At 43.8% G+C, this 27849-nt stretch overlaps 1 protein-coding gene across 1 annotated transcript; it reads left to right on the top strand.

The window, feature by feature from the left end:
* Positions 1-29: 29 nt before the first annotated feature.
* COG4 (component of oligomeric golgi complex 4) lies at positions 30-27849 on the top strand. The gene is made up of 19 exons (XM_047835451.1): positions 30-198; positions 2654-2736; positions 3889-4003; positions 5707-5881; positions 6627-6820; positions 9253-9358; positions 9878-10035; positions 11009-11067; positions 14999-15132; positions 16578-16696; positions 17255-17421; positions 18213-18378; positions 22230-22292; positions 24939-25055; positions 25637-25729; positions 26236-26319; positions 26556-26657; positions 26934-27062; positions 27281-27849. The coding sequence occupies exons 1-19, from the start codon at positions 31-33 to the stop codon at positions 27413-27415; spliced, it is 2367 nt and encodes a 788-aa protein (XP_047691407.1). The 5' UTR covers position 30; the 3' UTR covers positions 27416-27849.

Below are 27849 nucleotides of genomic sequence, written 5' to 3'. Positions count from 1 at the left end.
GAGGGGGCCTCGCGGAGCCGGAAGCGCGAAATGGAGAACAAGATGGCGGACCTCGATTCCCCTCAGAAGCTGTCAGGGATTTCTCCGCCTGAGGGGATGGGAGGAGGCCGCTGCTCGGAAATCTCCACCGACCTCATTCGCTCCCTGACCGAGCTGCAGGAGCTGGAGGCTGTATACGAACGGCTCTGCGGCGAGGAGGTGGGGGGCTAGCCAGAGGCGATGGGCTTAGGACTTGTCAGTCTCGGGAAATCGGGCTTTGGGAAGTTCTCTCTGTGCCTCTGCCGAGGGAAACAAAACAGCACTTATTGAAGAAGCAGGAGTGTAATTGAGTGTATTTGGCGGGACCTGACGTCTCTATTCACTTGGACTGTTGCCCCTAAGCTTGTTTTCCCTGTTATCCGGGCGGTCTGCTCCACTCCTGGTCCCCACCCCACTTATTTGCCTGGCCCTTAATGTAGGTTTTTCTGCCGGAGTAGTTAGACTGACAGCGTAGGTCAACTCGCTTCTCAAAATAAGACTAAAGGCTCCCTTGCGTTGACTTAGCAATATAAAAATTAGGAAACGTTTTCACCGTGTTATCTCAAATATTTAAGGAGGAAGTTATTGCAAATAAACTTGAAGCGTTTTAAGACTTATTTTTGTGGGAAAAGATTTGGGGGTGTAACTGTAGTTCGGTAAGTGTACAGCTTTGTGGAAGCTTGAGGTTTAAAGACAGGTACAACTGTCTAATCTTGGACAAGTGACTTTCATCCCTCCGGCCCCTGCTTTCTGGCCAATAAGGAGGATGGGCTGTATTCTCTTGAAGATTCCTTACAGCCTCTTTCATTTTCCGTGGTAACCTGATGCTGTCAGTATATTTGTGAATATCATTTGGGTTCCTTGCCAGTCAGAAGAAAGAGATCCAAGCTCTGATCTAAAGTTTTAGTAGCGGGCGCCTGGGTGGCTGAGTCAGCTGAACATCAACTCTAGATTTTGGCTCAGGTCATCATCCCAGGGTCATGGGGATGAGGGTGGAGCCTGCTTGAGATTCTCTCCCCGCCCCCCCCCCCTTGCACTTTATCTCTAAATTAATTAATTAATTAATAAACGTTTAGTAGCTGTTCTCTAAACCAAACTTTAAATTTTTTTTAAAGGTTTATTTATTTTTGAGAGAGACAGCACGAGCCAGGGAGGGGCAGAAAGAGAGGGAGACACACAATCTGAAGCAGACTCCAGGCTCTGCGCTGTCAACACAGAGCCCCACGCAGGGCTCGAACCCACAAGCCGTGAGATCATGACCTGAGCTGAAGTCAGACGCTTAACCGACTGAGCCACCCAGGCACCCCCCACCCAAACCAAACTTTTAGTGTTTCTTTTAGAGAAAGCAAGAGAAAGAGTGTGAGCGAGGGAGGGGCAGAGAGAGAGGGGGACATAAAATGTGAAGCAGGTGCCAGGCTGTCAGCACAGAGCCTGATGGAGGGCTCTGAACCCACGAACCCCGGGATCATGACATGAGCTGAAGTCAGAGACTTAACCAACTAAGCCATCCAGGCACCCCCTAAACTAAATTTTTAATTAAGGTTGTGAGTACAAACAGTTTCAGCAAGAGCAAGGGGGGATTATTGATATCTTTGAATAGTTTCAAATATTAACTTGCACCAACTCGAGCAGTTTATGATAACATTTTTCAGCAAGATGTGCTTTATAAAATTCAGTGTTAAGAATTTATTATTTATTTAATTTTAGAGTACATGAGTTGGGGAGAGGGGCACAGGAAGAGAGAGAAAGAATAAACCAGGCTCCACACTCGGCGCCTAGCCCAACACGGGGCTTCATGCAGGGCTCCATCCCAGAGCCCTGGGATCATGACCTGAGCCAAAACCAAGAGTCGGACTCTCAACTGACTGAGCCACCCAGGCACTCCATAAAATTCAGTACTATTAACATTCCTAAGCTTGCATTCATTGAGTTAGTCCATTTTTAAGGGAAATTTAAGTCCATCTTCCAGACAGAACAATATCAGTTCTGTATTTGTATCTGATGACTGTCCAGGGAAGTTTCCCTCTGGATCCTACTGAATTATTTTAATAGAAATGCATAGCTGATAATAATGGCTATTATTGAACAATATGCCACCATACTGCGTTAAGCAGTTTATGTTTGTTACCTTGTTTGGCTCACACAACAGTCCTGTGGGATACTCTTACATTTTACAGATCAAGAAACTCAAGCATAAGAAGGTTACATTAGTTGCAGTGATGCAGTAAATAACTTGGCTGAGACAATTATATACTTATTCTTTCCGGGTACTGATTGTATCACTGTACACTGCGAAGAGACTCTTTGTAACTGCCACTTAAGAAATTTCATTTGTTTAGCCATCATATTTTAAATGCTTTCCTGCATTAGGCACTAAGATAATGATACTGAATAAAAGTTCCCTTCCTTTGTGGTATTCATCTGCTAAATGGAATGAAAATATACAGAAGGTAGCAACCATTATGCAATGTGATCACTGCAAAAATGAAGTATTGTTCATTAAAGCCTTAGGGGAACTTAGTGAAAGGAAAGACATTTGGAATGGGATTCACCCTTCAACTAAGTGGTTGGGTTAGATCATTTTTTAAAGTTCCTTATGACCATTCTGATGACAAAATGCTTGTCTATTTTTCAGAAAGTGGTAGAGAGAGAACTGGATGCTCTTTTGGAACAGCAAAACACCATTGAAAGTAAAATGGTCACTCTACACCGGATGGGGTGAGTCTCCATCTCAACAAGAGCCATTGTAATTCCAGCAAGGTCCACTGGATAAGTTCCTGTTTTTCCTAACTTTCTGTTATAAAATACCGGTTGATTTTGAAGTGTAGAGGAGGATTACTTCAAGGTAAAATGAACACTTAAGGGTATAATCAACTGGTCACAGTATCCTTGGACCAACAAGTACCAAAACTCATTTGGAAATTTATTGGAAATGCAAATTACAAGGTTCTACTCAAAACCTCTTGAACCAGAAACTCTGGGTCTGAAGCCCAGGAATCTGACACGCTTTTAACAAGCATACCATGTGATTCTGATGTATGTTTCAAGTTTGAGAACCATTGTTCTTACAAACTTTGTATATTTGTTAGCCATAAAAATTGCTCTTTGACCTCTTCACCCTCTGTGATTGTTGGTTAGTGTATTTTATACTCAGCAATTGGAAGCATCTGTTCTCTAGTTCTTTAGCAGTACCTATTTAGGAGTGTCTTTAGTACTTATAGAGAGTAATTTTTTATTTAATATTGGCCTGAGTTTTCAGTAAAATACTTTTTAGAAAAAGCTGTGAGTAGGGGTACCTGAGTGTCTCAGCCAGTTAAACGTCTGACTTTGGCTCAGGTCATGATCTCTCAGTTCATGGGTTTGGACCCCAGGTTGGGCTCAGTGCTGACAGTACAAAGCCTGCTTGGGATGCCTTCTCTCTCCCTCTCTGCCTGCCCTTCCCCCACTTATGCGCATGAAGGTGCTCATTCATGCTCTCTCTGTCTCTCAAAATAATAAATAGGTAAACTTTTTTTTAAGTTTATTTATTTAGAGAGAGAAAGTATACAAATGGGGGGGGAGGGGAAGAGGATCTGAAGCAGGGTCTGTGCTGACAGCAGAGAGCTCAATGCGGGGCTCAAACTCATGAACCATGAGATCGTGATCAAAGCTAAGTTGGATACTTAACTGCGCCACCCAGACACTGCTAAATAGATACACTTTAAAAAAAAGAAAGAAAAAGAAAAAGCTGTGAGTAGAGCGAACTGAGCTAAAAGTTGTGGGGAGGTACAAAGAGAGTAGAAGACATGATCTCCATCTACAAAAAATTTTCCATCTCTTACTCATTCCTTCTCCCTCTATGGATATGTGTGTGCTGACATATGTCTCCAGTCCCAACCTGCAGTTGATTGAAGGAGATGCAAAGCAGCTAGCTGGAATGATCACCTTTACCTGCAATCTAGCTGAGAATGTGTCCAGCAAAGTCCGTCAGCTTGACCTGGCTAAGGTAATCCCATTGAACTTCTGATGTTCGAATTAGTAGAGGGCAGTAGAAAAGCCACGACATTAAAAATTAGAGCAGCACCATTCAGTAGAAATCTAATGCAAGATACTGATATTGTGCTGAAGATAGCACAAGAAGAGAACACTTCAGACCCATACCTTTTATGAGTAAAGATTTCAGAATCCTCAAAACACCACAAACCAGCAAACCAAATATAGCAACATATTAAAAGGATTATACTATGAGTGAGAATGCAGGGTTGCTTTAACATCTGAAAATCAGTTAATATAATCTACCATGTCAATAGAATAAAGGACAAAACTACATAATCATCTGATAAACTCGGAAAAAGCATAAACTCATAAAACGTGGAATAAAAGGGAATTTCCTCAACCTGATAAAGGCCATCTATGAAAAACCCACAGCTAGCATCATACTGGTAAAAGACTGGGTGCTTTCTCCTTAAAATCAAGAATAAAACAAGGATGTTAGCTCTTGATTTTCTTCAATACTGTACTGGAGTTTCTAGTCATAGCAGTCAGGCAAGAAAATGAAATAAAAGTATCCAGCTTGGAAAAGAATATGAACTACATATGTAATTTTAGATTTTATAGTAACCATCTCTACTTTATTATTTTTTTTTTTTTTTAAGTAGGTTCTGTGCCCAACATGGGGCTTGAACTCACAACCCTGAGATCAAAAGTTGCATGCTCTACCAACTGAACCAACCAGTCGCCCCACTAGTAGACATTTTTTTTAAAAGAACAGAAATAGGTAAAAATAATTATAATAATATGCTTTATTTAACCCATTATGTCCAAAATAACATGATTACTATAAAATGCTATTTGTGAGGTATTTTGCCTTCTTTATTTCTGTACTAAGTCTTTGAAATCCAGTGTGTGTCTTACACATCTTAATTTGGACTAGCCACATTTCAAGTGCCGCAGATCATTAATGACTACAGTAGTGAATAGCATATGATCTGGGCTCTTGAATACATCATTCCCAGCCTTAGTTTGCCCCTATGAAATAGGATAACTCCTCCCACTCTGTCTAGATCCTGCTAAAATAACTTACCATGAAACACTATAGTCACACAGCGACCAAGTCACATATTAAAGTTTCTTTAAAGTATTCTTGCTTGGGTGCCTGAATGGCTCAGTTGGTTAAGCGTGCGAATTCAGCTCAGGACATGATCTCACGGTTCATGGGTTCGAGCTCCTCATCGTGCTTTGTGCTGACAGGTCAGAGCCTGCTTCGGATTCTGTGTCTCCCTTTTCTCTGCCCCTCCCTCTCTCGCTCTCTCTCTCTCTCTCAAAAATAACAAGCATTAAAAACAAATTCTTGCTTAATTCTAAAAGAAAAATACTTTACATATATTTCGTTTATTTTATTACATGGTTTACAATGCCCTGTTGCCAAAATATCAAATACACTCTGGTTCCATTATTAATTTAACATAAGCCAAATGTAAATATGGTTTATCCCTGTTCCTGCTTCCATTAAAATGATTGATCTGGTCACATAAATAAAATTGTATGATACCTGTCAGTATTATTGATCATCTGTCAATAACAGTTTTGTGAGTGGTAGTGGTTCAGGGCTTCTGGTTAACCAGATTCTGTCCCTGAATCTCCATACCTTCTGAAGAGATGTCTTTGAAAGAATAGGACATTGTTTCTAAGCACCAAGTCTTTTTGCAGAACCGTCTCTATCAAGCCATTCAGAGAGCTGATGATATCTTGGACCTGAAGTTCTGCATGGATGGAGTTCAGACTGCTTTGAGGAATGAAGATTATGAGCAGGCTGCTGCCCATATTCATCGCTACTTGTGCCTGGACAAATCAGTCATTGAGCTCAGCCGACAGGGCAAAGAAGGTAAGTATCTATCCCAAACTGTTGATTTCTACTGTAGTCATAAGCGTCTATAATCTGAATAAGGCAAACTGAACCATGAAAAGGACCTCTGTTAGGCAATTTCCTTGTCTGGTATTCGACCCTATATAGATTGTAGTCCATCCTAGGGTATGTGTTGTTATTCCCATTTTACAGAAAAGGAAACTGAGTCCAGATCTATTCTCTGATCAGTGGGTTCTTTCCACTTGACCCTATTGTCTACTCATAAAATTAAATTCTTAGCCTGGTATTCTAGGCCTTCTCACCTGGTTTTGTACTATTCACTCGTGAATCCATTCATTGTGCACATATATGGAGTTCTCTATATGCCAGAGTGTATATTACTTGCAATACTGTACATGTATGTACTTTTTTCTCTTCATCTTTTTGTTTCTGTTACTTTGCTTCTCTCATTCCCTTTGTCTGGAATGTATGTTCCTCTTACGTTCCTCTTACTCAGATATCAAACCCCTGCTCATCTTTAAAAGATGGGATATCATTTCTGGGAAGACTTTTCTGATTCAATCAGAAATGTAACTTGTGCACGCTTTTCTTATTACACTTACCATACACTGGTTTTGTTATAGTTATTTGTGCATAGATCTTATTTCTTTTACTTGACTGTAACTTCTCTGTGTATTTCTAATGAATAGTGGTGCACAAAGTGGCATAGACCTGACATAGTACCATTCTTTATATTAATTCTCAATTTCCCCCCATTGCACAGGCAGCATGATTGACGCCAATCTGAAATTGCTACAGGAAGCTGAGCAGCGTCTCAAAGCCATTGTAACAGAGAAGTTTGCCATTGCTACCAAGGAAGGGGATTTGCCTCAGGTGGAGCGCTTCTTCAAGATCTTCCCACTCCTGGGTCTGCATGAGGAGGGATTAAGCAAGTTCTCAGAATACCTTTGCAAGCAGGTATGACCCCGATTGCTTGGTAGGTTAGTGGTATGGTTCTCTGACTGCAGATTTGGACGCTGTATCAATCCAGTTTCTGTGGATTCTTTCTCACTTTGCCCTTTTCTTCTCTTGCCTGTAGTGTAGCAGGACTGGATGTATACATTCATTCAACACTTATGTGTTGCCAGCCTGCTGCATACTAGTCATGGCTGAAACTGCTATTGATGCACATTCATTTCCAACAACTAGGTGAAAATGTAGGAAAACTAAAATGCAAATTCTCCGACAAGTTGAATCACACTTTTCAAGCTGTCAGCCAAGAACTGGCTTCTTTTAAGAGCATTCAGAGTTGTTGGTTAGTTGTTTTAAGACTTCATAACCAGGCTTGAGGCTCAAAATAAGCCACATTGAGATGAAGCAAGTGATGTCACTTATCATTAAATCCTGAAAAAGAAACAGATTTCAGTTAAAGTCTCAGCTTCTTTCCCTTGACCTTAGATGGAAAGAAGCAAATCTCAGCAGGCATGTATGCAGAGGGTTATTGTTTGTAACTATATGTCAGAGTGCCTTCTGCCACATCTCCCAGAGTTCTCTATAATGGAACACTGTTCTGCATTAAGAAAAATGAGACAGTGGATGATTACTGAGTGCCAGGAGAAGAAGCACCAGCAGGTACTGGTGCCAGAGAAGTTGTCCCATGAGCTGTTGGAGGCTTTTCACAACCAGGGCCCTGTGGTCAAGAAGAAGCATGACATGCACAAGATGGCTGAGGCCAGCCGTGCACTGGCTCACTACCGCTGGTGGTAGAGGGAGGGTAGGGGCTCTAAGAGGACCTAGGACTCTCTGCTGCAAGAAGTAATGAAACACTTAAGGGTTAAGGATGTAGTTCCTTTTTCAGGGCAGGCAGGCCTCATGAGGATGGAGCAACATATTTATTGCTTGTTAGTCCTTTCTTTGGGGCCTAGAACTTGCTCTTCCTGTCCCATCTCCTTACAAAGAGGGAACATACCACTTTAGATTTCCCGCAGAAACTTAGGGCCCATCCAGTCTCTCCCCTCAATTCAGGGGTAGAACTTAGGATGATACGAAAGGAAGCAGTTTTAATGTTATAAAAGCTTTATTAGAAAATTCTCACCCTGATGGGGCGCCTGGGTGGCGCAGTCGGTTAAGCGTCCGACTTCAGCCAGGTCACGATCTCGCGGTCCGTGAGTTCGAGCCCCGCGTCAGGCTCTGGGCTGATGGCTCGGAGCCTGGAGCCTGCTTCCGATTCTGTGTCTCCCTCTCTCTCTGCCCCTCCCCCGTTCATGCTCTGTCTCTCTCTGTCCCAAAAATAAATAAATGTTGAAAAAAAAGATTTAAAAAAAAAAAAGAAAATTCTCACCCTGAACTGGTGAGGCATGTGATGGGGTGCTACCATTTACTAAAACCGACTAGAAATTTAAAAAAAAAAAAAAAAAAGTGACAGATGCATACATGGTGACATACTTCATGCTCTGATGTATAGTTAAGTTAGACTAAATACTTTTGTTTCTGCTTAAAATGATAGACATGGTAGGGCACCTTGGTGGCTCAGTCAGTTAAGTATCCAGCTCCTGATTTCAGCTTGGGTTATGATCTCAGGGTTGGTGAGATTGAGCCCCGCATCAGGCTCTGCAGCGACAATGTGGAGCCTGCTTGGTATTCTCTCTCTCTCTGCCCCTTCCCCACTTGTGTGTAGACTCTCCCTCAAAATAAATAAACATTTTCCAAAAAATAACAGAAGTGGCAATAAAAATACATGTTTGTATAAGCATAGGATATTTTTCAAAAGGTTAACAACAGTTATTTCTGGAGAAGAGATTTTAGGAGACCAAGAGGAGTAGGTAAGAGGAAGAACGGCTTTTCACTGAACACTCCTTTATTCCTTATGAATGTTTAAGTGTGTGTTTTACACATTCTAAAAAATTAATTAAAATAAGGGAAAGATGGAGCTGGCTAAAAAGAAAATGCATTATACATATATGTAACCGTTTTTATGGCACTTTTTTTTTATCAGTACTTTGCCATCTGGGGCCTAGAAATGGCTTTTATTTTTAATCCTTTAAAAATCCCTTCTGTGGTACCCAGATTCTTTGTCCTGCTCAATAAAGCACCATTAGTAACTTTGTTATACTTGGAGAAGATTAGTGAAACTGGGGACTCTGCCTTTGGCTAATGGCAGTACATATCTTCAAAGAAAAGGAAAGCATTATTTACAACTCTGAGTTGAAGAAGAGTTACCACTGTGTTCAAGTTCTTTGTCTTGCCTGAGGCCCAGACAACCCCGAGCCCACTGGGAGGTTCCTGTGTGCTGTGTAGGCTTTCAAGCATCAAAGCAAACATGGGAAAAAGAAAGTCAATGGGAGATCTTTTTGGAAAACTGAGGCCAACCTTTGATCCAAGAACTCCTGTGGATTTTCCACTTTTTTCAGGTAGCCAGTAAAGCTGAAGAGAATCTACTGTTGGTGCTGGGGACAGACATGCGTGACCGGAGGGCTGCAGTCATATTTGCAGACACACTCACTCTTCTGTTTGAAGGTAAGTCTCGTTCTCCACTTGAGGGAGACTGAAGGCCTTCCTACGTAATGCCCACATCCTAGTGTTTCTTCTCTCCCTGCTAACCTTCGGTTTAATCCTGTAGTTTGCCGTGTATTTATTTATCAGAGAAGTAACTTCCTATTCAGTATCTGATTAGCAAAAATTAGAGTCTCTCAAGTGTTTTGATCCTCCCTATTCCTCAAGACCCAAACTCTAAGAGTAAATTTAGTACTTAAGTGAATTACTAGGAAGAGAGTAATGCTGATTTCCAAAGATGCTTCTACTGAAACTCTCAATGTAACTTAAATGCCTTCTAGTTTATCAAGCGTTGTACATATTTAACAGACAAATTTGCTTAGCAACTCCTAGCACTGGCAAGAACCATCTGTATTCATTTTGGGTGGTGAAACAGGTCTAAAAGGGTTGAGTTAGACCCCAGATAAGTCCTGGATAGAAGAAAGGAGTTTATTTTCTGGGAAGAACATTTGGAATCCAGTCCTCTCATTTTCTCCATTCTAGGTATTGCCCGCATTGTAGAGACCCACCAACCAATAGTGGAGACATATTATGGGCCAGGGAGACTTTACACCCTGATAAAATACTTGCAGGTGGAATGTGACAGACAAGTAGAGAAGGTGGTAGACAAGTTCATCAAGCAGAGGGACTACCACCAGCAGGTGAGAAGGGAAAGCCACAGGTGGGTTTGGAAACAATGTTAGCCAGCAGTACTGAATACATTAAATGGGAGTGGGGAGGGGAAGGGATGAAAAATGATGAAGGTAGAAAAATAAATACGGAATGCAAACTGGCATGCATTTTGCCTGTCACCAGCTTACTTTGGATTTGAGGTGATATCAAGATGATAACGTAGTACAAGATTGCGAAAGAAGTAGAAAGGGCTTCGTGAAAGAAACACAAAACAGAAACATTAGACCAGCTCTCTTAACACAGAATGTGCAGGTGATACAAGGAGAATTTTACTTCTTAAGGTCATAGTAAGTGTCAAGTAATTTGCCTCAGATTTCTCCTTAGTTCCTTAGGTACTAACAGTAATACTTGGTTTTTTTTTTTTTTCTTTGAAACTTATTTGTCCTTTCCTTTGAGCAGAGGATGTAAGAGTAGGATTAGAAATAGGAGTAGCCAGGGGCGCCTGGGTGGCGCAGTCGGTTAAGTGTCCGACCTCAGCCAGGTCACGATCTCACGGTCGGTGAGTTCGAGCCCCGCATCAGGCTCTGGGCTGATGGCTCAGAGCCTGGAGCCTGTTTCCGATTCTGTGTATCCCTCTCTCTCTGCCCCTCCCCCGTTCATGCTCTGTCTCTCTCTGTCCCAAAAATAAATAAACGTTGGAAAAAAAAAAATTAAAAAAAGAAATAGGAGTAGCCCATACAATTTTATTTCTAGAATGCTACTAGACAGTAGTTGGTTGTAATACCATTAACACCACTTTTAAGTGCAGTAATGGAGGGGGGGGCATTAGCATCTAAATCAAAAGTAAATCTTTGGCTCATCATTCTGGTAGCCTACTTTTGGCTTGCTTGTTAAGCAAACTAAACTTAAACATTCTTCTATGCCAGAAGTTTAGAGTGACCAGCAAGAGGTAGGTGTAAGGAGGGTGGGGAAGAGCATTCTCATTTCTTTGGTATATTGCAGTTCCGACATGTCCAGAACAACTTGATGAGAAATTCTACAACAGAAAAAATAGAGCCAAGGTAATAATCCTCTTTTCTTCAGCCCATAGAAGTTTGAACTGGTAATCATGTATCATTCAGAGACTGCTCTGTTACAATGGGGTTTATGTTTTAAAAATATTTTATCTATGATTCAAGCTTTTAGTATTTTCTAATAAAAGTAATAAATGCTTGGGGCACCTGGTGGGTGGCTCAGTTGGTTAAGCTTCTGACTCTTGATTTCAGCTGAAGTCATGATCTCATGGTTTATGAGATTGAACCCCGCATCAGGCTCTGTGCTGAGCCTGATTCTCTTTCTCTTCCTCTGCCCCCCTCTCCTTGCTCTCTCTTCCGCTCAAAATAAATAAACATTTAAAAAAATAAATAAATAAAAGTAATATATAATCATTAAAAGAAAACCCAAACATTATAAAAATGTATTCAATCAATAAATTTTTACTGAGTACACATTAGGTGCCACGCACTCATGTTTGGTAGTATGAAGGTAGCAGCAAGCAAAGTAAGCAAACCCAACTTAATTCTTTATTTGTGGTGTCTGTAGTCTAAAGTAGACAGATAATAATAGCTAACACGTATATGGTATTCACTATATGGTATACATTGTTCTAAGCACTTAACAAATATTCAGTCATTTATTCCAGGGTTTCTCAGCCTCTGTACTATTGGCATTTTGGCTGGATAATACCTTGTTATAGAGGACTGTGTTCTTCACTGTAAGATGTTTAGTAGTGTCCTTGGCCTCCACCCACGAGATACTGATAGTGCGATGTCACTAGACACTGCCAAATGTCTCAGGGGTGGAGGGTGGGGGGTAAAATCCCTTCATTTGAGGATCACAGATTTAATCCATAAACATTTTTTATAGATGAGGAGACTGAAGCCTGAAGAGGTTAAGTGACTTGCTGACAGTCATACAGTGAGAAGATGGCAGTCAGGAACAGAATCCAAGCAGACTCTAGAGTTCATGTTGTTAATCAATATGATATACTAAGTGTATGGTGCAGGAAAGCATATAATAAAGGGATGTAACCTAAGCTGATGAAATTCAAGGAAAAATCTCTGAGGAAATGACCTTAGATCTGAGACCTTAAGAGTAAATAGAAATAAGGGGCAGCTGGGTGGCTCAGTCAGTTAAGCATCTGACTCTTGGTCTAAGCTCAGTTCATGGTCTTGCAGACTCTCAGGTTTGAGCCCCGCATCAGGCTGTGCACTGTCGCTGTAGAGCCTGCTGGGATTCTCTCTCTCTCTCCCTCTCTCCCTGCCCTTGTCACGCTCTCTCTCAGAATAAATAAATAAACTTAAAACAAAAAAGGGTAAATAGAAATAAGAGGTGAAGAGTGTTCCAGGTAGAGCAGGGAAAGAAGAGCAGTGTAGTTGAAATGCAAAGAGTAGGGGAGAGCCTGGTATGAGATGAATCCAGAGAGGTTGTTCTTAGAGTCAGGCCATTCAGAGTCCTGTATCCTAAGCACTATGGAAATCATATGATTACAGTATGACCAGATATATGTTTTGAAAAGATCTCTTGGAGTTTAGTGTGGAAAATGAGTTAACATATGTATATCATGTGAAGGAGGGGTTCAACTTCATTCTTTTTAATGTGGATATCAGACATCCCAGCACAATTTGTTGAAAAGACTATTCTTACTGAATTGTCTGAGCACTCTTGTTGGAGATCAATTGATCATAAATGTGAAGATTTCTGGACTCTCAACTAAACTGTAGGCCTATCTTTATGCCACTACCACACTGTCTTCATTGCTGTAGGCTTGTAGTAAGCTTTGAAATTGGGAAGTGTGAGTCCTTCAACTTTGTTATTATTTTTTTTTTAATAATTTTTTTTAGGGGCACCTGGTTGGTTCAGTCCGTTAAGTGGCTTCAGCTCAAGTCATGATCTCATACATAGTTCATGGATTTGAACCCTGCATTGGGCTCTCTGCTGTCAGCACAGAGCCCACTTCAGATCCTCTGTCCTCCTCTCTCTCTGCCCCTCCCCCAGGCACATGCTTGCACACGTGCTCTCTCGCTCTCTTTCTCTCTCTCTCTCTCTCTCTCTCTCTCTCTCTCTGAAAAAATAAACATTAAAAAAAGTTACTCAGAGTGCTTGGGTGGCTCAGTCAGTTAAGCATCCAACTCTTGATTTTGGCCCAGGTTGTGAACTCCTGGTTCATGAGATTGAGCCCCATGTCAGGCTCTGTGCTGACAGCCTACTTGGGATTCTCTCTCTCTCTCTCTCTCTCTCTCTCTCTCTCTCTGTCCCTCCCCTGCTCATGCTGTCTCTCTCAAAATAAATAAACAAACGTAAAAAAAAATCAGGGGCGTCTGGGTGGCTCAGTCGGTTAAGCCTCTGACTTTGGCTCAGGTCATGATCTCACAGTGCGTGGGTTCAAGCCCCGCATCAGGCTCTGTGTTGACAGCTCGGAGCCTGGAGCCTGCTTCAGATTCTGTGTCTCCCTCTCTGCCCCTCCCCTGCTCATGCTCTCTCTCTCTCTGTCAAAAATAAATAAACATTTTTAAAAAATCACTCATCAGGGGAGCCTGGGTGGCTCATTTGATTAAACATCTGACTCTTGATCTCAGTTCAAGTCTCAATCACAGGGTTGTGAGTTCAAGCCCCATGTTGGGCTCCACGTGGGGCATACAGCCTATTTCAAAAAAATAATAATAATAGGGGCACCTGGGTGGCTCGGTTGGTTATGCATCCAACTTCGGCTCAGGTCACGATCTCACGGTTTGTGAGTTCAAGCCCTGTGTTGGGCTCTCTGCAGTCAGCACGGAGCCCACTTCAGATCCTCTGTCTCTCTGCCCCTCCACAACCCATGTTTGATCTCTCTCTCTCTCTCAAAAATAAACATTAAAAAAAAAGAAACTTTAAAAAAATAATTTTTTTAAGTTTGTTTATTTTCAGAGAGAGCGAGCAAGAACAGGGGATGAACAGAACGAGAGAGCCAAGCAGGCTCCTTGCAATACAGGCTCGACTCATAAACCCATAAGATCATGACCTGAGCTAAAATCAAGAGTTGGACACTTAACCCACTGAGCCACTCAGGTACCCCTCAATTTTGTTATTTTATTCAAGATTATTTTGGCTCGGGGCACCTGGGTGGCTCAGTCGGTTAAGAGTCTGACTTCGGGGGGGCGCCTGGGTGGCGCAGTCGGTTAAGCGTCCAACTTCAGCCAGGTCACTATCTCGCGGTCCGTGAGTTCGAGCCCCGCGTCAGGCTCTGGGCTGATGGCTCAGAGCCTGGAGCCTGTTTCCGATTCTGTGTCTCCCTCTCTCTCTGCCCCTCCCCCGTTCATGCTCTGTCTCTCTCTGTCCCAAAAATAAATAAACGTTGAAAAAAAAAATTTAAAAAAAAAAAAAAAAGAGTCTGACTTCGGTTCAGGTCATAATTTCACGGTTTGTGAGTTCAAGCCCTACATCAGGCTCTGTGCTGACAGCTCAGAGCCTGGAGCCTGCTTCAGATTCTGTGTCTCCCTCTCTCTGCCCCTCCCCCACTCATACTCTCTCTTTCTCAAAAATAAACATTAAAAGGAAAAAAAAAGATTGTTTTGGCTCTTCATCTGGGTAGGTGAATGGGTGTGGGACACAGCTTAATGGTTTAGTCTAAAATCCCACCACAGCTAAATAAGAGGATGGGAAGTTGTGGTTCCTTTCACGTGAGGCATAGATCATTTTTATTCAAACCACTGACAAAAATATACCTCCCAGTTTCTTATTTAGCCCTGACAGCATTTTTGTAGGTGAATGGTTCAGGTGAAACGGGTAAGTGGAATATGTGGTTGACAGCTGTCTCTGATTATAATTGGGCCAGCAGACGAGGATGACCATCTGGCAGAGCTAACCCTTCTGGGCCCAGTGGAAGAGGGAGTTTGGGACTCTTTGCCCTGTATCTCTTAAATCTAAGGGAATCCATTGTCTTCCTGCTTGTTCCTTCTGCTCCATGTATCTCAGGGAACTGGACCCTATCCTGACTGAGGTCACCCTAATGAATGCCCGCAGTGAGCTGTATTTACGTTTCCTCAGGAAGAGGATCAGCTCTGATTTTGAGGTAGGGGACTCCATGGCCCCAGAAGAAGTAAAGCAAGGTAAGACGTGTTTCCCATATTTTCTGGGAGGGCTGGGACAGAATTGGCATTGTTTTCTGATAGTTAAGCCACAGATCTGTTAACAAGGAAGTAACTAGGGCTTCTTAGCATCTGAGGTCTGTGGGCAAACTAGGAAAGCAGACTTAACTATATGTTAAGGAATGGACTGGATCTTTGAAGCCTTTTACTCATTTTACAGGTGAGGAAAGCTAATACCCAGAATGGTTAAATTATTTTCTTCTAATCTTTTCTCTACACTACGTTGCCTCACCAGCTCTGAGTTTGGGATTGGTGTTTAATTTAGATCAGTGACATGCGGCGCCTGGCTGGCTCAGTCAGAAGAGCATGCAACTCTTGAACTTGGGGTTGTGAGTTTGAGCCCAACAATGGGTATAGAGATTACTTAAAAAATAAAATCTTAAAAAAAAAATTCACTATAATCTCCAATTACTATGTTCTCTAATAATGACAAAACATTTAGAAATAACCTATGTGTCTAAAAATAGAGTTCATTTTTTTTTTTAATTTATTTTGAGAGAGAGTGCAAGCATGGGTGGGGGAGGGGCAGAAAGAGCAGGAGACAGAATCCCAGGCAGGCTCCATCCAATCCATCAGCCAGGAATCCTATTCAGGGCTCAAAACTCAAGAACCATGACATCATGACTGGAGCTAAAATCAAGAATTGGCCGCTCAACCAACTCTTGATTTCGGTTCCAGTCATGATCTCATGGTTCATGAGTTAGAGCCCCTTATTGGGTTCTGTGCTCACAGCTCAGAGCCTGATTAGGATTCTGTTTCCCACTCTCTCTCTGCCCTTCCTCCCCTTGCTTTCACTCACTCGCTCTCTCTCTCTCTCAAAAATAAATGCATAAACATTAAAAAAAAAAATGTGGACTGGAGTGCCTGGGTGGCTCAGTTAAGCATCTGACTCTTGATTTTGGTTCAGGTCATGATCTCATGTTCATGAGATCAAGCCCCACATCAGGTTCTGCTCTGACAGCACAGAGCCTGCTTGGGATCCTCTCCCTATCTCTCTCTCTGCCCCCCTCCTCACCTTGTGTTCACTCTCTCTCTCCCCCAAATAAATAAACATTTAAAAAAATTAAAATGTGGACTATCTACCTGATAAAATATCATACGGCCATTAAAAATAAGCTAAAAGAAAAATAAGCTATATAGAAACTGTGAAAATATTTATGATACTATCTTTTTTTCATTTTTTGTATTTGAGTGTAGTTGACAACACAATGTTACATTAGTTTCAGGAGTATATGATAAAATGGTTTAAAGCAGAATACAAAATTGTATCTGTACCATGATTATAACTATGTAAATTATGTACAGATTGGGAACAAAGACTAGAAAGGAATGCGGGAAAATGAAAACAGTTGGTATTTTTGCCTTAGGGAAGAAAAGTGAGTATTTCTTTCTTGGCTGTCCCCTAGAGCACCAGAAGTGTCTGGACAAACTCCTCAATAACTGCCTCTTGAGCTGTACCATGCAAGAGCTAATTGGTTTATATATTACCATGGAGGAGTACTTCATGAGGGAGACTGTCAATAAGGTAGGACAGAGGACACATCCCTTGGAAATGGGGCTTCGTGTCCAAGAAGTCAGGCTGAAAGAAATGGCCAAGGCATGTCGCATTTCCTAGTCCTGCTTTGAGAATATCCTTGGGTGCTGACTGAGCAGTACCACTTTGTATGGTTAAGAGGTTTTTGGGGTTGTCATGCTCTCCAAAGACGCAGCTGGATGTGTTTCCCAAGGCTCACAAAAGAACACCTTAGCTCCTCTGGGAGCCTACTTGTGCCCTGCCTTCTTTGAGGTATGTGGGTGAGGAAACTCGGGAAAGAAGGGCCTCTCCTGATGTCTTACATCTCAGTTAACAGATGTCCCCAGGGCAAAGTCCCTAAGTACTTAATTTCCTAACATACTCATCAGTAGGGAAATAAGCTATTTTGACAAGGAAAATTGACACCAAGATATAACTAGAGTAAGTCATGTTGGGAGAAACAAGGACAAGCTATAGAAAAGGGAGCAAAGCCAGAGCATGTTCCAGAACTATCTAGAACAGTGGTGTGCAGAACTGGAGCTCTTACTGGCTGCTTTGCCTTTTGGTTAGGCTGTGGCTCTGGACACCTATGAGAAGGGCCAGTTGACATCCAGCATGGTGGATGATGTCTTCTACATTGTTAAGAAGTGCATTGGGCGGGCTCTGTCTAGCTCCAGCATCGACTGTCTCTGTGCCATGATCAACCTTGCCACCACAGAGCTGGAGTCTGACTTCAGGTACAGTTGACTCCCTTTCTACTTTCTAGGAAGCAAAAAGCTCCTAGTTGTGACTGATTTCTAAGCCTATGTTGCTTCCCTTTTTTCCATGTGATTCCAGTTCAGTGCTATATAGGATATGAGCTTCTATCCATAGCACAATATCCCTGACTTCAGACATCTGTATAGCAGCCAGATACCTTACAGGCCAAGTCTGTGCTCCCTGGACTGGATTGGAGGGGTTACTGGCCCTCAGACCTAGGAAAGAGAATAGGCATCTCAGTTGAAGGCAATAGTTGTAATAAAGTAATCATAGTTACCATTGCTACAGGCCAGCCACTATTCAAATTTCTTGCTCTTATTCAGTCTTGATAACAACCATTAGCCCTCTTTTACATGAGAAAACTGGGACTCAGATCATACAGCTCATAAATGATGGAATATGGAATAGAGTCCAGAATTGACTCCCCAAACCTGTTCTCTAACTACTTGTATGGTACTGCCTTTCACTAAGCTGTACTGCCTCCTCTTGAGTCTGTTGGAGCTCAATGCTAATAACTGGGAGCCTCGCAGGGAATAAAGAATTGGCCAGTCTTCTCTGTATGTTCTTGTCACATCAGTGCCATTAATGGGTTGTTGGGTCTCTCTCATACCCTGGATGCTCAAGTTTTCCTATTATCGTCTCAAGGATTGGTTAATTCCCCAAAAGAGCAGGCCATGCTGCTGGGTTAGGGTCATGGGCCCTCTGGTCCTGTGGTCCTGGAAGCCAGATTGAATGCTGTCAGTCTCTATATGCCATTCTTCACCCACAGGGATGTTTTGTGTAACAAGCTGCGGATGGGCTTCCCGGCCACCACCTTACAGGACATCCAGCGCGGGGTGACGAGTGCTGTGAACATCATGCACAGCAGCCTCCAGCAAGGCAAATTTGACACAAAAGGCATTGAGAGCACTGACGAGGCCAAGCTGTCCTTCCTGGTAGGTAGCCCTATAGGTCAGGAGCTGGTTGGTTTATTTCAAGAGTTTAAACTATGACCTCTAAGCCACAGTATAATTGGCCTTCAACAGGAAACTTTTCCTCCAGTGTCTGTATAGAAGGAAAATTCCTCTTTAAGGAAAGGAAACCTCTTAGAAGGTTCTGAAACCATTTCTTAACTAGGGACCTATTTCTGAGCAGCCCAACGCAGGACATGAACTGTTCCTTGCCTAGAAGGCTGGGCACCTTGCAACTCAGCTCTCCCAAGTGCTCATTCCCAAGAGGACTACGAAGCTGTTGAGGGGCTCCACTCAGTATCATGCTTGGTTTGCACCTACTACAGAGCCAACTGTAATATCTGTGCCAAGCTTCCAGACCACTTCGGTAAGGCCAGTCTCACAACATGGGTGGGGACTGATCATTTAGACCTACCAGGGCTCTTTTCCTAGCAAACTTCTTAGGCTTTCAACATCCTCAGAAAGATGACCTTTTTTAAAGCCCTTAGCTACCCAGAATGACACAAAATGAAGCAGTGAGTCTTACCAGGTGTGTGATAGCTGGGAAGAAAGAAACATGAAAGGATGAAGGGATTTATACAAGGTTAACAGCCAGTTTGTGATGAGCCAAAAAGAATACAGCTGTATTCTGGCTCAGCCCTTTCTGGCATGTGCTGTCTTGGCATTCCGCTTCACCCCCACATTGGCCAGAGCCATCTTGGCTCCTGGGGTACAGAGCCTGAAGGAGACATCCAATAGCAGAGCTCTCCATCAGTGGTCCACAGATGGTGGTCTCTGAACACCTTGGGGTTGGATGCTAAATGTATACTTTTTTTTTCCTAGAAGCAGGGTCCTTGGCTTTTATCAGATTCTTAAAAGGTCTGTGACCCCAAAAGTGTTAACAGCTGTTGTTCTCAGAGACAGAAGCCTAAACATACCAATATCTACCTGCCTGTGCAAGGAAACCCATAGGAACTGGTCCTCAGACTGCTGTTTAGGCAGCCTCACTCACTTCCTGTAACTGAAAATATTTTCCCTGAGCATGGGTTCTGTTGATCTGGAATGTCCTGGTTGTTGCCAAAAAAGAGGATCAGCTCCAGGAATTATTACCTCTGAAATACACCTTTGGAGACCTTTGCCAAAATGTTTGGCAACCAGCTTCATTTGATCATGAACTGACTTAAATTTTTCATTTTGTTTGCGTTCTGTTATTTCATTTTCTACGGAACTTACTTTTATTCTTTCATTTCTCTACTCAGAAATGACTCCTGGCTTTGCATCTTTGCTTGGCGGTTTGTTGACAGCCTCTGAGCCTCACTTATCCTACCCCTCTAGCGCAGGATATTTTCCTCCACTTGGCCCCACAAGTCCCCATTACACTGGCTGCTGTGCTTTTGCACATTCTCGGCTGCCATGCACAGCTTCATTGTTTGAGGGCCCAAAAGATAAGGCCAACATGAAAGGTGATGCTAAATGGTTAGTGACAGATTTCTAGTTTTCCTGACGCCAAGTACTTAAAATGTCATCGCTCCCACTGCAGCACTCATTTCTTATGTCACCTTGATTCATTTGGCTGTCAAGATGAATTCCCCAACGGTGTTGACATATCATTCGCCATGAGCCGGGGATAAGCCCAGTGAATCCATGCTTACTAGGACTGTCAGTACAAGGAAGCTTTGAAATCGATACCTCTTGAACCCAAATCCATTTTCCCTTTATGATAGATTTTTCTTATGTCCCTAAATGCTTTGGAAACATTTAAGTTGTGGCCCTCATCCTTGAGCTGTCATCACAGTACACTTATTTCTCTGGAAGCTTGTGATGTTAGCAGCCTTGTGTTGTGGCATGCTAATGAAAGGCTTTAAGTCTTATCCCTCCCCGATGGAAGTGGCCTTAGCAGCACTGTCAGCAGCATGATCTTTCACGATTAGCTGCAGGACACTGATGAGGGAAGCACTCTAGGGAACACAAGAGGGCCATCCTAGTCTCAATCCCTGGGGTTCTCGAATTCTTCTTTTACTCTGAAATCCTAAAGTTCCTGACTCATCTTTTTGAAAATAGGCTCCTCCCTACCTCATCCCTGCCTTCATGGTCATGCCACCAGCACACCAGTTCAGAGACAGTATGATCCTCTCATACTTTCTGATTCCTGCTCTGCACAGCCTCTAGAAGTAATACTTAGTATTCTGAAGCCACAGCTGTGCTCGTATGGCATTCACCTGTTTTACATAACCCTCAGTGCCAACCCGTTGTCCATAGGAGAGCATAGCACCCAAGTCCCAGTCTGACTGCACTCGCCTCTGCAGCTTTACAAACTCTTGCTGTTTTTCTGCACATATCCGTGTACTGACTCTGCTTATTCCCAAATACTTTTTGGGGTTTTCTGCCACTCTGCAACTGTGTATGTTCCCCCTTCTTCATAACACATTTATTTACTCATTCAGTCAACAGATATTTATTTGAGAAACTTTTATATATCAGGCACTGTTCTAGGTTCTGGAGCTACATTGCCCAATAGGGTAGCCAGTAGGCAGAGGTGGCTATTTAAATTTGTTTAAACCAAAAATCCAGTTCCTGAGTTGCACTAACCACATTTCAAATGCTCAGTAGCCATAGATGACTAGGGGCTACTATACTGGACAGTTCAGATTTAGAATATTTCCATCATCAAGAAAGTTCTTTTGGGCAGTGTTAAAACTAAAGGTCCAGTTCTAAAGAGAACAGAATAGATCCCTGCCTTCATGGAGCCCTCATTCTAGTGGGAAAGGCAAACAAGAAACAAACAAAATGATACTGGATAATCCTAAATACCATTAAGAAAATAGCAAACAGGACAGTGCCCTATAGAAAGACTGATAGGAGTGGAGAAATGTACTCACCCTCATCTGTCAGAATTACTCCAGACTTTTTGATCTGAATAAAGTTCATCTCAGTTACAATTCAGCCATGGAGCTTTCCTTGAATGCCTTAGAGCAAAATGTTTCTTTCCTCTAAATGACCATAGCAATTGGTGCCTTCATCATCACTTTTGCAACATGCTGCTTTTTATGATTGGTATTTCTGTATCAAGCTTATAAGGCAATAGAGTTATGAAAGAAGGAGCTCTTGGCTGAGAGGAGGGAGACCTGACTCTATTCCTGGCTTTAGCCCTGTGGCCTGTCACTTTCTGTCCACTCACCCTGCTTTATTTTTCTGCATGGTGTTTATCTTTATCTGATATTTCTTACCTGACTTCCCTTCTGGAATTGTGGACCCTATAAGAGGGTGGATTTCAGGAAGCATTTTTTTTTAATTTTTTTTAATCTTTACTTATCTTTGAGAGAGACAGAGACAGACGTGAGCGGGGGAGAGGCAGAGAGAGAAGGAGACACAGAATCTGAAGCAGGCTCCAGGCTCTGAGCTTGTCAGCACAGAGCCTGACGCGGGGCTCGAACTCAGAAACCATGAGGTTATGACCTGAGCCAAAGTCAGACACTTAACTGACTGAGCCACCCAGGTGCCCCAGGAAGGATTTCTTAAATGAATATCAGTCTTTGCCTCACTGACCTGGGCTTTAAGTCACAGGACTTCTCCCAGATCTGTGTGCCGAAACATGGAGCAAAAAGATCTGAAACCTTGGGTCACTACCCCTAAGATCAGATGACTCTCCTGCCTTAATGTCAGGCACAGGAGAAAGGGCAAGCCCGGTTCACTATTCTGCCCAATCTAAGACCTGAGCACCATACCTGATGCCATTGCTGTGGGTGTTCCTTAGCCCTCCTCTGGGCCTCAAGATTACAGCTGTCAGCCAGTCTGGCACTGGAGTGGGTACAAACACCAGTGAGCAGTGGGTCACATTCTCTGTCCTTACCTCCCAGGTGACCCTGAACAACGTGGAAGTCTGCAGTGAGAACATCTCCACATTGAAGAAGACTCTGGAGGTATGAAGAAAATTGCCTATCAGTTTTCAGTAGCTGCAGCCTCTCCAGGCCTCCCTGTGAGAGGGGTTCCTACGCGCTTGTTCTGGTAGGGCCTGTGCATTCGCTGGCATTGAGCCAGCCTTCCTTTAGAGAACTTGAGGGGATCAACATGGGAGGACCTCTGACCCACAAGCTGGAAGATGAGGATTTAAATTAGCACTTGTGGCACATACTTGGCCTGTGACCTCAGATAAGTCCCTTAGCTCCCTGAGCTTGGGGACTCTCATCTACAAAACAGATCTTCTTCCTGCCCTAATTAGAGTTTACTGGGGGGCCTAACTAAAAAAGGGTTGAAAGCACTTAAAAAAATGATAAAGTCCTCAAAAAAATGTTAGGAAATTAAGATGAAATAGGGTTTGCCAAACCCTGTACAAAGCTGTTGCAGTTACCATTTTTTTAAAGGAAGGCTGCATAGTGTGTTGGAAATTGATTGGGCTTAGAAGTAAGATCCTCCTAAGTTCATGTCTCTGCTGGACCACTGACCAGCTGTGTGGCATGAGGCAAGTTCTCTACCTCCCTGAGCCTCAGCATCTTCATGTATAAACAGGAAGAATGATCTCTGCCTCGCAGAGTTGTGAAAAATGAATGTAGTAATATAAAACATGAGCTATGTGAGACGCATGCGGTGGTAGTTCATAATTGTATTAACAGTTATAAAGAGCAGCATGGAGCAATCACTTTGTTAAGTGTTAGAAAACGAAGAGCCCAACTCTGCTCCAGTCTCAAACTCTGCCTCTGGGAGAGGAGGGAAGCCGGGGTCCTGCTGCCTCAGCAGACCCTTATTTCAAGGAAGATACAGTGCTGCAGAGGCACAGGCTGATGATAAGTGGCAGCTCTAGGGCTAAGCAGCCTGCAGAGGCCAGGACCCAGCACAGGGGAGAAGGCCTTGTAACTGGCGGGCTTCCTAAAGGAGGCACAGGGAGAGCAGTCAGGTGGGAGTTTACAGTAGTACTGAAAAACAGACCAGATGAGGAACTTACACCAAAAAAGCCTTAAAATGGAATAAAGTAAGAGTGCTACTTACAAAGTACCAAAAGCACAGGATCTGTCACATGGTATGTGTTCAGCAGAGTGGCTGTTATTGTTAAGTCATGTCACCTTAGATTGTATTCCAGACTTTATCCTTTACGTTCGAATATTGGATTTTGAAGGAATATTTTGGGAAATGTTAGAAATTGAGAACTGAGCCAGTAGAATTAGCCAAGTAAAAAAAGGATAGCAAAGAGCTGAAAAAAACAATTGCCATAAATTCTACCCAACTTAGATTTGCATTCGCATTCTTTCTGAATCCCACTAGCAGCCCTTTGAGATAGGTCAGGTGGTGTGATGTCCATTTTACAGATGAGTTTAAAAGGCTAGGTAAAGATAGTGTATGTTGTAGCTGCTGTGTAACTGAGGGCTTCTGCCTGCTGTATCAGTCCCTTTGCAACTCTTCCACACTGCTCCTCCTGCTGTGGCCAAAACAGCACAAACTTCTGAGGAGACTACAAGAAATTCAGGCAGTTCCTGGCAAACCAAAACGTGGTGAGTTTCAAGCAGCTCCCCCTGTGCATTCTCTACTCCTAGGCTATCGTGTGGGGATTGGGAACAGGAACTCTGGAGCCAGAATCCCAGCTTGAATCCTAGCTCCATGACTTAATTGTTGTGTGGTGTTAGATAAATTATTAACTTCTCTGTGTCTCAGTTTCCTCATCTATACAAAGGGGTAGGAATAGTACCTACTTCATAAGATAGGTACTTTAATTAATAAAAGTTAAATGCTTTAGGGGCACCTGGGTGGCTCAGTCGGTTAAGCGGCTGACTTAGGCTCAGGTCATGATCTCGCCGTCTGTGAGTTCGAGCCCCGCGTCGGGCTCTGTGCTGACAGCTCGGAGCCTGGAGCCTGTTTCAGATTCTGTGTTTCTCTCTCTCTCTGACCCTCCCCCATTCATGCTCTGTCTCTCTCTGTCTCAAAAATAAATAAACGTTTAAAAAAAATTTTTTTTTAATATTAAAAAAAAAAAAAGTTAAATGCTTTAAACAGGGCCTGGCATACAGTAAGCATTTAAATCTTAGCTGTGATCATGATGATCTCCCTTGGGAAGCCAGACCAAATTATTTAAAAAACAGAACCTATAATAAAAGCTAGCATCTCCTTAGTGTCTACTACTTGACAGGAACTGAGCTAAGCACTTTGTGCATTCAACTCTTCCAACTACCATGGGGACAAGGATTTGTGTTCCCACTTTTTAAACAGGGAAATTGAAGCTCAGAAGCTTTAAATCACTTGACCAAGGTCACTCAGTCAATATGTAGCTAAGCCAGGATTTGAAGCTAGGAATGTCTGACTCTAAAGGTATGAAAAATCTTCTGGTTTTTGTGTTTCTTATTCACATCCCCTGTTACCAATACTCTCATATTACAAAGGGGGAAATGGGAGTCAAGTGGCTAGCCACTTGTTTTCTGAAACCTCTCGAGGACTGTTGCCTAGGATGAACCATAGCTGCTCTTAGAGAAAGCTGAAGTTGGAGAAATGGCTGGTTGTACATGGGGCATCCTCTTCACCCTCCAGGCACCCACATGGCCCATCCATGCTGGGAAGCCTGATAGCTAGGTGTTCTCTCCTAGAGTGACTGCACCAAGCTGTTCAGCCAGGGCATTGGAGGGGAGCAGGCCCAGGCCAAATTTGACAGCTGCCTTTCTGACTTGGCTGCCGTGTCCAACAAATTCCGAGACCTCTTGCAGGTAAGCCCCAGGATCAGTTGCTGACTGAATCCTGTGCCTGAGTGTTGCTCTGAGCATATTGTTACTGGTTTATTATGGGCTCCATATATATAAAGAAACAAGGAGGAATGAGAGAGTAGCATGCAAGAAACTGAACTCATGTGAGTCCCTTGAAGACTGAAGATTTTTCAGCAGTTGTCATGCTGACAAGCCAGCATTCTGGTCCTCTTGAGTCTCCACTTGGCCCCCACATTGCCAAGAGCCCAGAAAGGTGCTCAGAGGAAATGGAACCACTTGGTTACTTGGACCCACTGCTTGGCCTTAACCAAAGGTGCTGCCTAGTACCAGGCACTCAGAATTCTCTTCTTTTGGGTTTGCCAAACCAGTCCCATGACCTGGACCTGAATTGGCACAGATCTGGAAATGAACATGTTGTTTCTGACCTCTTTTATTAGCATTATCTCTTTTAGACTTTGGACAGGCCCGCAGGAAAGCCTGCGAACTGGAAGAGTGCCCTGGTGGTCAAGGGATGGATGGAGCAGAAGGGAAGGGGTAGGTACATGTGCCTTTTGTGACTGACGCATCTCTGCCTTGTCCCGCAGGAAGGGCTGACGGAGTTAAACAGCACAGCCATCAAGCCACAGGTGCAGCCTTGGATCAACACCTTCTTATCTGTCTCCCACAACATCGAGGAGGTCAGCCAAAGGCCCAGGATTACCCCTCATTCTCCCAACCCCCAGCTGGAGGGCAGCAGAGCTGTCTCAACAGACCAGACCTTACATGCTTCTCTGGCCCACTTCCCTCACCCTCAAAGACTAGGTTCTTCCCAGTAAGCAGGTTGTTCCTGCACTTAGAAGGGCTCTGAGAGACACCTAAAGGGAGTTTGCCATGACCTGATATGTCCTCTTTTATTGAGGCTTTCTGTCCCACCTACGATAGACTTCGGAGCTTTATTTTCTAGCCTAATGATGTCATTTTTGACAGGAACATTTTTGGCAGCCCAGAGCCATTTGCTGATCAGAAGTATGATAAAGCAGTAGCAACAGTATATGCTGGCTTGGGCGTCCATGCTGTTTTTTAGCTGAATGAGTCAGAAGCTACAAGACCTCTTCCTCTTTTTCCTAAAGGGGTGAAAGCAGGGAGGGGTGCATGGTACTTTTTGGAGAGGCCCCCAGTGACCCAGCTTGTTTCTTGACAACAGGAAGAATTCAATGACTATGAGGCTAATGATCCTTGGGTACAACAGTTCATCCTTAACCTGGAGCAACAAATGGCAGAGTTCAAGGTGAGCAGAGGCTCTAGGGACCAGGTTATGGAATTACCCACCTCTGCCCAAATCGACAGCCTTTGTCTTCTCATCACACTCCTACTGGGAACTCTGAAAACTCTTCCAAGCCCCAGCCTGTAGACACACTCCCCGATGGCCTCCTGTAACTGTGCCCACCACCCCCTACTGAAGAGTCGTATATAGGCAGAGCGGCTTAGGTAGGACTCCCGCTAATGTCTAGCCTCTGTGTGCAGGCAAGCCTGTCCCCAGTCATCTATGACAGCCTGACCAGCCTCATGACCAGCCTTGTTGCCGTCGAGTTGGAGAGAGTGGTGCTGAAATCCACCTTTAACCGGGTAAGGTCCAGCAAGCACAGGTCCCCAGCTCTGTTGTTTTTCTTCTGAGGAAGACAAGTCCTGCCACCCTAGGACTTGCATTCCCTCTGTCTGCCATCCGCAAGCCCTGCATATCCAGACCCGAACCTTCCCTGGCTTCTGAGGCCTTGGAGCTGACTGAGGCACCACATGAGGTCCAGCTGCCTTGCAGCCCATCACTGAGGAAAACTAGGGGCAGTTTCCATGTGGCTGGAGGGCCAGGCCTTGAACACTGAGTGAGCTTGCATTCCCTTGCAGTTGGGCGGTCTGCAGTTTGATAAGGAGCTGAGGTCACTCATTGCCTACCTTACCACAGTGACCACCTGGACCATCCGAGACAAGTTTGCCCGGCTCTCCCAGATGGCCACAATCCTCAATCTGGAGCGGGTATGTGCAGCTCTCCGGGCCTAGCAAGGGATAGGTGACTGGGAAGAGGCAGAAACAAAATCTGGATCCCTCTCTACCTCTTCACACCAAGCCTCCACCATCAGTCCAGCCCTGCAGAGCACCTTCTTCCTGGGCACCCCTGCTCTGTCTCTGGTGGAGCCCAAGGCCTTCTCTCAGGATAGCCTCTCATTGCTGACTTTCTGTGTTCTTCCCCACAGGTCACTGAGATCCTAGATTACTGGGGTGCCAACTCTGGCCCACTGACATGGCGCCTCACCCCTGCCGAAGTACGCCAGGTGCTGGCTCTACGCATGGACTTCCGCAGCGAGGACATCAAAAGGCTGCGTCTGTAGCTGCCAGGGGGAGCCCACCTGGTCCATCATACTTCAGGGCCCATTCCCTAAGTGGCCACAGCCAAGAAGCTGAGCAAGGATGTCTGGCTTGAGGAGCTCTGACAGCCCGACTGTTCCACTGCGGGCAGCAGGAAACAAGGCTCAATTCACTCTGCTGTCTGCACTCAGACCTGTCTCGGTGGTGCTTTGCAGGCAGTCTCTCCCCACCAGGAGAAATGAATCCCCCTGGGCTCTTAACTACATGGGAAAGCCAAGGCAGGCCAACCTTCTGCACGGGTGGTCATTCTCTCATCCTTAGACACTACAGCAAACGAGCTGCCTCCATGCCAGCCCTAAAGGACTTGGGTATATCTGGGGACCTGGGGAATTAGGTTTACTCCCAAGGAGAGGCTATGATGTTTATGCTCATGCTGAATAAAGACACTCCTTGGTGA

The sequence above is a fragment of the Prionailurus viverrinus genome, chromosome E2, assembly GCF_022837055.1.
Source record: "Prionailurus viverrinus isolate Anna chromosome E2, UM_Priviv_1.0, whole genome shotgun sequence".
In the NCBI taxonomy this organism is placed as follows: Eukaryota; Metazoa; Chordata; class Mammalia; order Carnivora; family Felidae; genus Prionailurus; species Prionailurus viverrinus.
The sequence above is the reverse complement of the archived record's forward strand: the minus strand, read 5'-3'. Positions and strand labels throughout refer to the sequence as shown.